Raw genomic sequence first — 12,887 nt, 5'->3', positions numbered from 1 at the left:
TGTCCATATTATACACCAGTGACACCAGCAATGATTCAGTCCCCTGGGTTCTCATGTGAATTCAGATAACAGTGCATTGTGGGATTGACACAGACCTTGTACACAGATTCCAAGGTACTCAGCATCGCCTTTTCGCCTGTCACGCTGCGCGCAGAGTGTTACGGGATGTAAAGAGAGATCAGAGAAGTGTTTCTATTGAGAGTCAATGGAGCCACTCCATTTCATTTGGCAATATCTATGAACTAAAATCCAAAGGCAATGCCAGGGGTACCATTACTAATTGGAAAATAAATCAAGTAAACTAAACATATCTTGTGGGTGTTTTTTTTTTTTAAGCATCTTGATGGTGTTGATGTAATTGTCCATTCCAAGGCAAAGTTTGGTTTATATTTTAAACATCTAATTTTTAATGAATATGGTATTTCCCCCAAATCGTCAAAAGGTGAATCACATATGTAATCTCCTGTTTCGTGTCATGCGCCATTGAAAAAATAAAACTATCTCAGTACCATCAAATCTGACTTGTTTACCCAACATTGTCAGTAAATAATGCCTCATATCAGTCCAAAAAAAGTGGTATAACACATAGATGAAACATAGCTTCTCTCTCAGCATTACAGAATACACAATTAGAATCAATGTCAATTTGAACCCTAGCCAAGACACGTTTTGTAGGGTATATCCTATGAACAATTGTATAAGATACTTCTGTCATTGGTGAGACAATACATATTGTGGTTTTTCCAAACCCTCCTCCAATCTAGATAACTAAATACTGGGCTCCAATAGAACTTGCAGAAGGAATTGCAGCACCACTACATGTGCTTTTTGTCACATTGATGATGTGGTAGTTGTACATCACTTAAATATATGTTTGAAAGTTTAAAAAAGCCTGTATTAAAAAGAATTTCCTCGAGCTAAAGGAGTTCCTCTGAGTTGCATCAAAGACTACAGCAAACACATCTGCAGTAATAGTGATGTTGAATCATTTCACAGTTGTCCATCGTCATGAGGTAACTGACTCACCAACACAATTATATTATATTATCTTTGGACTACAAAGGCCTATTTTTATGTCATATTGGAGTTGAGTATCATGTACAATATCTTTGACAGTAGTGAGGTGCATAATGTGGGTGGGGCTGGACAAATCTCATGGTTTTAGTGTAGAAAGAGCGAAATACGTGAAGCAGGAGGCAGACATTTGGGATTTAAAGCAAAGCATGTAACCCACGAAAACATGAAAATGACCTGGAATCTGTTCTGCGCAAAGTCCAATACAATAATGTGTTTAAACTTGAATTTCCATCTAATTAGTAGTGGTTGCATATTCATTTAAGTCACTTAACAGGTGAAAATACTGAAGTCTGGAAATAATATTAATGTCTTAATATTCGTTATATACCTTTGGACAGAAATATAAAAACACATGCACACATAGTAAAACCTTTCCAGGGTGTAACTGATTCTGAGATCATACTTGTCAGATTTCTAACATAGCACAATACAGCTCAGTACAGCACAATATGGCACAATACAACCCAACCCAGTTCAGCCCAACCAGTGCAACGCAAAGCAACGCAGCTTCACTCCTGTAGGAATTCGGGGCTGGCGTTTATCATTGAGGAATAGTCACATATCCCTCAGCTACATTAAAAATATGTTGATATATATTTGTTTCCTTTAAACTCATGCGTAAATACAACAACGTTACATACAAATCCGTGACGTCGCTTGGTGAAAAAAATGACCGGTATCAACGAAGCCTCGCCACTTTCTGTGTAAGGAAAGCGCCACTCTATACCCTCCAATCAGAGTCGTGAAATATATTCCAAACTGCCACCTGTCTCCTAATAAGGAGATTCAGGCGGGGTTTATGCAGGATACTCAAACGAGAACCCATCTCATAGCGGACCTCCAATCAAAGGCGGAGAGGGCGGGCCAGTGAGGTATAAGTATTTGACTGCAGTGTCTTAAATACTCAGCACCCGGATTCTAGTGCTGATTTCAAGGTTACGCTTGCTGCAGTAACGCAATTTCTCGCACGAATTCAGCTCAATGGCTCCTACAAGGAAATTCTTCGTGGGTGGAAACTGGAAACTGAACGGTGATAAGAAGACCCTGGGGGAGCTGATACACACCCTGAACACCGGGGAAATCAATGCTGACACGGGTGAGCTATACCGCTGCATTGTGATATTTATTAATATTATTAGCTATGTAAAAAGTAAATGCTGTGACTGTTACATTCTGGGTACTTGATTGAAACAGACTTTCTTTTCACAAAGACATTTAACGGGAGGCTCTTTTCTGTTTGCTAATGGAGCTCCTCATGTTGGTATAATTGAAAGCTCACGTACCGCGAGCGGAGTCCTGCATCGTTCATGAATAAAATAAAAAGCACTTCTGTTAAGAGTAGCGAGTCTGTTAGTACTGTGCAGTTGTGCTCTAGAAACTGCGGTTATTCACATTGTGGGGCAGTTCTGTGGTGCGCATCATGTGTTTGCATTGTGAAATCTGAGTGTTGCAATCGGTCCAATAAGATTCAACATTTATATGATGAAAGGCAATGGAGAAATTATTGGAGAAATTATTTGTAATTGGGATTTTAAGACCTTTAAACGCATTCGAGTTGTGTATTAGCATTGTTTTGTCAGCGCGTTAATTCCGTGCGGTGTGTATTGCATCCGTGTCCGGATGTGACGTACAGCGAGCTGCTTCATACTGTCCCGGATTCCTAGTGTGTTTTAATGTGCATCAGCTTCTTGCGATCGAGTTCCCCAAACTGAGTAATATGCGTCCTCTGGTAACCTTGCCCGCTAATCGATTATTCTGTGTGTGTATTTATAACCCTGCAGTCAATAAGTCCACTAGCAGCTGCAAGTCAGAGGAATGTGTGAGAGTTCACGTAGCTGATGGCTGGGGCGCGGCGTGTGTTTTTGTCTGTCTCCAATTCCAAAGAAGTTTTATTGGCATTACCAAATCCAAAGTTTTGCTGAAACAATTCAACAACTCCAATGCAAACCGATCACCCCTCCATCTTGTGTACAACCCATTCTCTCTCTCTCTCTCTCTCTCTGTCCCTCTCTCGTTTGTGTGCTTTGACAGACTTCCATCATCACTATTGTGAATCATGAAGATGTTCTTCCCAGTATTACCGAACGTAATTAGTTTTTCAATATTATCTTTTGGCACTTTATTTTTCTTTTAGAAAGTTTACCTTAGGATAGTTAATTAGTTTTGTAGATGCTGGCTTGTCTGCTGTTTTCTGGTGGATAGTTGATATGTAATATGATTTAATGCTGGCTCTTGTGGTGAGGCCAAAATCAAAAAATGGCATGTTTCACTCATCAGAACCTGCCCATCTGTTAGGCGAAGTCTGGTAAGATAACAAGAAATGGCAATTGTACAAACCACTGCATTTTGATGCCTGGCCCTGCTGTTGCTTGCTCCCTCCTTCAGGAGTCTGAGCTGAGACCATCCGTCCGTGTTGGTCAGGCATTCTTCAGTACAGACATAGCTATGTTGGAATCCGGACTGCACTGTAACCTTTCAGAATTGCCTCTAACCTTTGTTTTAGAATGCTGTGTAATTGAATCTGACTTGAACTTCAGTCTCCCAGGAGAGACTAGAAATAGGGAAAGAGAGCGCTTAAATGTTGTCGGTGAACTTATTGGACTGCCAGAGCTGGGTAAAGGTCAGCTGTGGAATTCAATAGGGTGCTGACAGGGCGTCCTTTACAACCCACTCCTCTGATTTGGTTTTATTAACGACAGTGCCCCCCCCCCCCCCCCCCCCCACCTTCTTAAATGTGCTAACCATGTTTCAGATTTCTTGCTGCTTATCTTTTATTCACATTATAAATCCCCCCCCCCCCCCAGACAATATTCCTGGGTCACACAGACTTTTAAGGACCAAGTGTTTTGTCAGTGAGATGTGTGTCGCCCAAGCATGGTTTTTTTTGGCTGCATTTGACTCTTCCTATAAATTCACAAATGTTTATTTTGCAATAGCATGTTGTCATTTTATTCATAACTCTGTGGAACATTCTAAAGGACTTCAGAAACCAGAACCCCCCCATATACACCTCACCCACTTGATAGCCCAGATGTTGGGGTCCAATGTAAATTCGCTATATATATTGAGGGCTGCAATGTAGCCATAGAAAAACAAACGAGCTAACAGATATACTGTACAACCACTCCCTCGTTTTATTGGGTTTCAGGGTCCAGTATAAATCCTATACACAAACAATTTTTGTGTAAAAATAAATAAAATTAAAAATTAAAAGCTGCACACCGTTAATTCGTACAGTGGAGGGTAATTTCTTCTCAGCTTCCGTCTCCAGTTTCCAAACCCGCTGTATTTGAAATACTTCATTTCCAACAGAGGAGGCTTGTTGCTTATGCATTGCTGCCACACACCTTGTTGGCTAAAATAAAAACCGCTTCAGCCAGTAAATATTTAATTTGCTTTATTTTGCAATACATGTCTGATTAACAATACAATATTAATGCTTTAATTGTTTTGTGTATTGCTGTTTTATTTTGTACTACAAACAATTCTAAGTGCCTATCTATATTGCAGCTAAGGCATACAGTTATACAGTAAAAATGGGGAGCCAAGTCCAGGATCACGATATATCCCAATCTGCAGTATAGCGAGGGCTGATATGAGGGGTGGGTGTATTTTCAAAAATGTTTCTTATTTGTACAATTCAGTAGATGTTGGGTTTTCATAGAGAAATGTACACAGCCATTTTATTCTGTTAGGCAAAAGTGTGGTTCAAGTTACCAGACCCTAAATATTTGCTGGTGATGGGCTAAGACTTTTAAATCTGGTCAAAAGCTAAGACATTCTTTACAGGAGTGATGTTATGAATTTAGGCTCTTTTTTTAAATTAATAACACCCTTTGGAACTACACATATAGAAGGTATTCAATATTGTTGAATTTGTAATAGTCGCTGATCAGAAAACGCCAGTATGTCTGCCAGCAATGATTCATCGGGTCATCCTGCCATCTTCAGATGCGTTGTGTAGAACAGTTTCTATTGTGCACATCAAATTCTGTACTTCAGCAGCAAGCGTACACACAGGGCTCTAAACTGATAACAGAAAGGGCAAGTGTCGGATGCTGTGTAGTTTTGCTCGGGATCATAAAGCAAATTTTATTGGCCGCAGGAACGGTAAGTTTTGCATCGCCTAGAATTTTGGATTGAGACACTATTTACAAAAAAACCCTATATTGATAAGTCTGGCAGCCTTAATTGTAATACAGTATTCATGTTAGAAAAGTCAGTTTTAAATTTCAGTACAGTGATACGGCACAGCGGTGTGTAATTCAATAGGTTCATGTAACATTCAATGTTAAAAAGCTACAGGAGTTCCAGCTATAGGGTGATGCAAACAGCTGTAGTTTGGACCCACTGAGGATGCAGGTATTTACTTTTATCACTATTCCATGGGAAATCTTGTTCCTGTGTATAACATGCACAATGTAGAGGTGCTGTCACATTCCTGGATAAAGCTACTGACTTTCCAAAGCCTCAGTATTTGCAAATCCAGGTTGCCCTGTGTTCTTTCAATAAACTCTTCCTCGCCTCCCATTTTTAACATTGTGTGTGGAGCTTGTATACTGAGCCACCGTCGGCCAACCTCTCTGGGAAACACAATACTAGCCGGAAGTTGTTTTGTTGCTCACTTCTCTGTTTCAGATGTGGTGTGTGGAGCTCCCACCATCTACCTGGACTTCGTGCGCACCAAGCTTGACTCTAAGATGGGCGTGGCGGCTCAGAACTGCTACAAGGTGGCAAAAGGAGCATTCACTGGGGAGGTCAGGTGAGTGATTCTCCATGGTGCTGCCCACTGTCCTAAGTGTCCCCAGAGTGACTCGCACAGCAGCAGAGCTCCAGGTCAGGAATGTTTCCTGACTGGAGCTTTGAGGGTGGAATTGGATCCCGGTGGTGGTAGTTTGGTTTTGTCCATTGTTTCTTAAAAAAAAAAAAAAAAAATTTTGCAAGTAACTGATTTAATTTCTTTCCTCTCAGCCCAGCGATGATCAAGGACTGTGGGGTAACCTGGGTCATTCTGGGTCACTCGGAGAGGCGTCACATATTTGGGGAGTCTGACGAGGTGAGTGGGGAATGTAAGGTACCCATTCTTATCTGCTAATATGTCTGTATCAATAACATTGCTGTGTTGTGCTCGGATGTCATTTTGATTCCCCCTCCCATCTCAGCTGATTGGCCAGAAGGTGGCGCATGCCCTGCAGGAGGGCCTGGGGGTCATAGCCTGCATTGGGGAGAAGCTGGACGAGAGGGAGGCTGGCATCACGGAGAAGGTGGTGTTTGAACAGACCAAGGCTATCGCAGGTGAGAGGGGAGGGGTGCATCTCTGACAAGGTGCTGCTCCAGGGGTGAGGGGAGCTTCTGACAAGGTGCTACTCCAGGGAGTGGGGGTGGCGCCTGTGCCTGCTTGTTCTTTCACTCTAACCTCCCCTTCTCCTCAGACAATGTGAAAGACTGGAGCAAGGTGGTTCTGGCTTATGAGCCGGTGTGGGCCATCGGAACCGGCAAGACCGCCAGCCCCCAGCAGGTGAGTGCAGCTCCCTATAGAGATGTACAAAGGGGGGGGGTGGTGGAGAAGAGAAGTCGGTGTATTGAGGCTCTGACCCCCCCCCCCCCCCCCCCCCATGTATGGAGGGGGGTCTGTGTATTGCTGCTGTCTAATGCCTCTACTTGTCCAGGCTCAGGAGGTGCATGAGAAGTTGCGGCAGTGGCTGAAGACCCATGTGTCGGAGGAGGTGGGCGGAGCCGTTCGCATTATCTATGGGGGTGAGTGTGGGCGGGGTTCCATTCTCAGAATGGGTGAAAGGCACCTCTGTAATGAATCTGAGTGCAGGAGACTGGTTTCTATTTGGGGATAACACAGTATTCTTTTGTGAGGGGTCTGAGTGATCCAGACCTTGTGTTGCAGTCATCTCTAGTCTGAGTGTTGACATGAGCTCCTCAGTGGGGTGGGGGCCAGGATGCACAGAGTCTGATCTGCTCCAACCAGGACTGTTCGCCTCTTTGCAAGGGGCGAGAGGCTGGGGCTGCTGTAGTTGAATGGAGACCAAGTGTACGTCTGTCTCTCTCTCAGGCTCTGTGACAGGGGCTACCTGTAAGGAACTCGCCTCCAAGCCAGATGTTGACGGCTTCCTCGTGGGTGGGGCATCACTCAAACCAGAGTTCATTGACATAATCAACGCACGCCAGTAAGCTTCTAATATGCATGCAGATTCCTGTCTGGCGCAAGATGGAAGACACCATGATTGATGTAGTTTCCTGTTTCAAATCTTCACTTCAAAATAGAAATGTGTTTCTCCTGTGTTCTTGGTTTCTTGTAACTGTTCAGCTGTTAAGTTCAGTTAGACAGGCGTACTGTTTGTATTTACTGTAGGTTTCCCCTCGGTGAAACCGCACTGTGGTTGTGTTTTTTTTTTTTTTTTTTCCCCACCAATATAGGAGTGATGCCAAGCCTCTGGTTACCTGAATTGTCACATGCCTGCTCTGTTCAATCTAGCCAATAAACAAACCTAGAACCATAACTGTTTCTGTGTCTGTTTATTAGTGGTCCCCAACATGCACCCCCTTTTAATAGCTGTCCCAACATTTACACCCCCTCTAAATAAGAGCTAATAGTATGATCCTTGCCATTAGATAAGGATTCCACACCACTGCCTGTGTTGGCTGAATTCATTGATCCACTGTGTAGTGGGGAGATGCAGCTGTTGGCACAAGTCCCCCCCCCTTTCCTAACAGACTCCCTGAAACTGGAACACTAATCAAACCATGCCTGCTTATTACTATGGAATAATGTGATAACGGCAGAAAGGAATTTATTTTTGAATTCAGTTTTGAGCTCTAGCAGTTAATGTACAAATTGAAACCCAATCTGCACATACTGCATCTTTCATTTTGACTTTCTTTATTAGTGTAGTCAACATCTGCTGAACAGTAAATAAACACACAATTGGTCCAAATGTATTATATTGCCTACCAAAAGTCATAACTAATGTTCCCTGAAGTAGGAATGTGTGTATTTAACTGGTAGAGACCTCCAATAAGGCCTACCAAAGCTGCTTCCCCCCTCCCCGAGGGCACAAGACTGTACTCGCAGATCTCAGTGTTCTCTTTCCTTCAAGATTGCTGCAATAGTAACGCAGCAACTTTGAAGGTTAATGGTTACATTTCAATTATTGGTACCAAAGCCATTACGACTGCAATATTGCTGGAATGCTATAAGGCTACGCAGAAAGGCTGCCTTGTGAATTATCATACAGAACCCCAGTAACAAGTAGCAAGAATAAAATAATTAAGGAACTGGGAAGCCACCCGTCACACTAGTTCTAAAGTCAGGGTTTTGAGTATCCATGACATTGTCTGTAGAACCTAGTGAAGGTATGGGGAGTAGCCCACACTGCTGCATTGCATATGTCCTTGACAGATACATCCTGGAACAAAGCCCACCAAGTTGCCAGAATGGGCAGTGAGCTTCTCTGGAGGGGGCAGGTTGGCTCGCTCAGGCAGTCCTGACAGTTTCTGTGATCCAGCTATGTTAAAAATAGTTTTGGACTGCCTCCAACTTTTTGTCAACTTAATACGCCAGGGCCCGCACTGAGTAAAGTGTATGGAGCTGCCACTCTCTGTCAGAGTAGAAAGGAGGTGGATGGAAAGCTTTCAATTCCACAGACTGGTTGATATGGAATGCTGAGATCATCTTCAGCAAAAAGGCAGGATTATTATGGAGTGTGACATTTGTCCTGACCTCTCAAAAAATGAAGCAGGCTTTTGCAGTGAAGAATGCCTGCATCTCACTCGACCGTTTTGCAGGTGACAGCAAGCAAGAAAGCCGCTTTAAGCGGAAATAAAATCAGCTTAGCTGAATGCAGGAGCTCAAATGGAAGCTTTGAGTGCCTGAAGCACCACATTAAGCCTCTAGTGAGGAACAATGTTCTTCAGAGGTGGGTGAAGCTGCTGATCCCCTTTCAAAAATGTTCTCGCTGAAAATGGCTGTCAGATAAACCCCTTGTCACACGTCCTACAAAAATTACAGTCTAACTAGTATTAACTCTTCTAGATCTAGGTGCTGCCTTTGATACTGTAGACCAATGGTTCCCAACCTGTGATCAGCAAGTAAACTCCATGTGGTCTGCAAAAAACAACAACAACCCCCCGCCCGCCCGCCCGCCCGCCCGCCCGTTTAGGTGGGTAATTTTCAACAAAATAATTGAAAGTCAATATTATAAATTGTGCTACAGTGTTGCCAGGGATAGGAATATCCCTATTTCCATATTATACGTGTTTAGAGAGGTTAGTTGCATATAGTAATAGAAGTTAATGTGAAACGAAGAGGCTATATTTGTAGCTTGACTTGTGAACTGTACTGATCGATTTCAGCTCCATGGATATGGGTTTATTCAGCCAGGCTTAATACCTCACAAGACTCTATGCCAATTCTGTTAACACTACTTCTGGACACACTCTCCAATAATTACATTTTTCTAAATGCTTCCCACCCACCTCGTCTTCGTATTCGGTGTGTTTTATATGCACATCGAGGGAAGTTGGCGACTCAGTGAGGGCAGTAAGTTCTGTTAGAAATGTTGCGGCACCAGCACTGGTATTTACATTTACTGGATCCGAGGACAACCCAAAGCCCCAGTGCATTATCTGTCAGGTTTGTCAACCTAAACTTAAACTTGCAAAATTGAGATGCGTTTATCTGCAAAGCACTCAGAATGTTAAAAAAATACATACTTTCTTTTTTAAACAAAAGAAACGCGAACTTTGCTTTCAGCAGCTTCAATATACAAAATGAGTATTTCTTGCTGAACTGGTAGTGAAGATTCAAGCGCAGGGATCTTGTTATGTATGTTTATAAATACTTTACTTTCTACAGTACTTATACATATACACATTAGTTTTAAAAGGCTGTTGTGAAAAAATGCATGGCATGTGGTCCATGGGAAAAATCCAAACAAGGGGGTCCCTACATTTAAAAAGGCTGGGAACCCATTCTAGCCTACTGAATCGTACTGAAAGCACAGTAGGACTGTCTGGCCTTGTCCTGTCCTGGTTCAAATCTTCTCTTTCTGATAGGTTTCAGTTCGTCTCTATTGGGAAAGTTGTCTGTGGTGTAGGTCCCTTGTTGTTTTCATTATATATGCTACCGTTAGGTGACATTATCTGCAGATATAGAGTGAACTTCCATTGCTATGCTGATGATATGCAACTATATTTGTCCCTAAAGCCAGGAATTTCTTCTGCAGGGGTGTTATTAGCTATTTGTCTTACAGACATCAAGCATTGGATGTCACAGAATTTTCTAATGTTGATTTCAGATAAACCAGAGGTTATGCTAGTGGGTTCACAGAAATGTCTGCATCTAGACGATGTGAGGAAGCTATAAAAAAGGCCAACAAGATGCTTGGATATAGTGTGAAAAGTGTTGAATTTAATCAAGGGAAGTAATGTTAAAACTGTACAATGCATTAGTAAGACCTCATCTTGAATATTGTGTTCAGTTCTGGTCCCCTCACTACAAAAAGGATATTGCTGCTCTAGAAAGAGTGCAAAGAAGAGGGACCAGAATTATTCCGGGTGTAAAAGACATGTCATATGCAGACAGGCTAAAAGAATTGAATCTATTCAGTCTTGAACAAAAGAAGACTACGCGGCGACCTGATTCAAACATTCAAAATTCTAAAAGGTATTGAAAATGTCGACCGAGCCTTTTACAACCTGAAAAAAGAAACAAGGACCAGGGATCACAAATGGAGATTAGACAAAGGGGTATTCAGAACAGAAAATAGGAGACACTTTTTTACACAGAGACTCGTGAGGGTTTGGAACTAACTCCCCAGTAATGTTGTTGAAGCTGACACCCTGGGATCCTTCAAGAAGCTGCTTGATGCGATTCTGGGATCAATAAGCTACTAACAACCAAACGAGCAAGATGGGCCGAATGGCCTCCTCTCGTTTGTAAACTTCCTTATGTTCTTATGAAATGTGGGATTACATGAGCTTGACCATTGCAGTCTCTCATTCAACTTAAACTAGAAATTAGGAAGTTACTAAAGTATCTTTTTACCATTTGAGAAATATAGCCAAAACTTAGACCAATTATTTCTGTATCTGATGCATGTCTTTGTTTCATCTAGAATTGATTATTGTAAAGCATGTTTTTCTTGTGTCCCAAAATGTGTGGTATCCTGCTTGCGTCACCTCGCTATAAAAAAGATATTGCTGCTCTAGAAAGAGTGCAAAGAAGAGCGACCAGAATTATTCCGGGCTTAAAAGGCATGTCGTATGCAGACAGGCTAAAAAAATTGAATCTGTTCAGTCTTGAACAAAGAAGACTACGTGGCGACCTAATTCAAGCATTCAAAATTCTAAAAGGTATTGACAGTGTCGACCCAAGGGACTTTTTCAGCCTGAAAAAAGAAACAAGGACCAGGGGGTCACAAATGGAGTTTAGAAAAAGGGGCATTCAGAACAGAAAATAGGAGACACTTTTTTACACAGAGAATTGTGAGGGTCTGGAATCAACTCCCCAGTAATGTTGTTGAAGCTGAAACCCTGGGATCCTTCAAGAAGCTGCTTGATGAGATTTTGGGATCAATAAGCTACTAACAACCAAACGAGCAAGATGGGCCGAATGGCCTCCTCTCGTTTGTAAACTTTCTTATGTTCTTATGTTCTTATGTTCTTAAGAGCAACACGAGAGGAAGGGCTTTTTCTTGTAGTGCTCCTGAATTACTATCAGGGAAGCTGGGACCATTACAGTTTTCAAGTCAAGACTAAAAATGCACTTTTGTAAAATGGCTTTCTTATCTTAGTGGGTTTTAATGTAACTTTAAAATTGCTGCTTTTGTATTATTATGTGTATATTGTTTTTTAAATGGTCTGATTGTGGCAGTTGCATGTGTGACATACTCTACAAATGTATTGTAGTTTGTTCTTTTTTTCTGTTATGTACTGTACAGTGCTTTGTGATACTTTTGTATAAAAAATGGTATATAAATGCAATAAGTATAAAATATAAATAAATAAATAAACTGCCATGGCGCTTGGGCAGTCTCCATGACTGACCATTCAGGAGCTGCATCAGGGCTGAAAACTAGAGTCTCCAGGGCCAATAAGGGGCTAGTAGGAGAACATTGGCCCAGTCCAGTCTGATTTTCTCCAGAAACAGCGGGAGCATGGTGAGTGGCGGAAAGGCATACAGCAAGTGCCTTGGCCACTTGTGTGCCAAGGCATCTATCTCTAGCGGATCCCCTGCTCCTGTTATGGAGAACGTTAGGTTATTATCACAACCCTGGTTCCCTGAAAGATAAAATGTAATCATTATCTCATGGGTATTTATTAAGACCCTAATAACCTGACTAGATATATCAAAGCGTTTTTCCTTCAAGTTTGCTGCAATAATGAATGCAGCGACCTTGAAGGTTAATGGTTAGATTTCTATTTCAGGTAACCAGGGTTATGACAATAACTTAGAATTCAAGTACGAAATATAATCATTACCTCATGGGTATGAATACCAAGCTGTCTCTAGGCAATATTGCAGACCAGCTGGAGTGCCACATAGCTCGGCCGTCACCTTGCACGTTACCATGAGGAATCCCAGTACAAGTAGCTGGGGCTAACAAGTAAAACTCGCCTCAGTTTGTAAGGATTGATCTGGAAGTCACCCTTAACACTAATTCCAAAGCCAGGGTTTGTGGATATACGACCTAAGTCTGTTTAACCTAGTGCATTGGGAATAGCCCACACTGCAAATGTCATTGACAGATGCACCCTGGAATAAAGCCCCTGAAGGACAGTGAGCTTTCTGGAAGGGG

The 12,887-nt window shown here is 42.1% G+C and overlaps 1 protein-coding gene across 1 annotated transcript; it reads left to right on the top strand.

Annotated features, from left to right (window-relative positions):
- The first annotated feature begins 1,968 nt into the window (after nucleotides 1-1,968).
- Nucleotides 1,969-7,586, top strand: tpi1b (triosephosphate isomerase 1b). Its single transcript, XM_041268642.1, has 7 exons — nucleotides 1,969-2,173; nucleotides 5,716-5,839; nucleotides 6,049-6,133; nucleotides 6,240-6,372; nucleotides 6,510-6,595; nucleotides 6,747-6,834; nucleotides 7,142-7,586. The coding sequence occupies exons 1-7, from the start codon at nucleotides 2,059-2,061 to the stop codon at nucleotides 7,258-7,260; spliced, it is 750 nt and encodes a 249-aa protein (XP_041124576.1). The 5' UTR covers nucleotides 1,969-2,058; the 3' UTR covers nucleotides 7,261-7,586.
- The last annotated feature ends 5,301 nt before the right edge of the window (nucleotides 7,587-12,887 follow it).

The sequence above is a fragment of the Polyodon spathula genome, chromosome 13, assembly GCF_017654505.1.
Source record: "Polyodon spathula isolate WHYD16114869_AA chromosome 13, ASM1765450v1, whole genome shotgun sequence".
NCBI lineage: Eukaryota > Metazoa > Chordata > Actinopteri > Acipenseriformes > Polyodontidae > Polyodon > Polyodon spathula.
The sequence above is the reverse complement of the archived record's forward strand: the minus strand, read 5'-3'. Positions and strand labels throughout refer to the sequence as shown.

Excerpts from the sequence above, each read along its gene's own strand:
- tpi1b (XM_041268642.1), top strand. The coding sequence starts at position 2,059 with ATGGCTCCTACAAGGAAATTCTTCGTGGGTGGAAACTGGAAACTGAAC. Across the intron at positions 5,840-6,048 it reads GCATTCACTGGGGAGGTCAG|CCCAGCGATGATCAAGGACT; the intron begins GTGAGTGATTCT and ends CTTTCCTCTCAG. Across the intron at positions 6,373-6,509 it reads ACAGACCAAGGCTATCGCAG|ACAATGTGAAAGACTGGAGC; the intron begins GTGAGAGGGGAG and ends CCTTCTCCTCAG.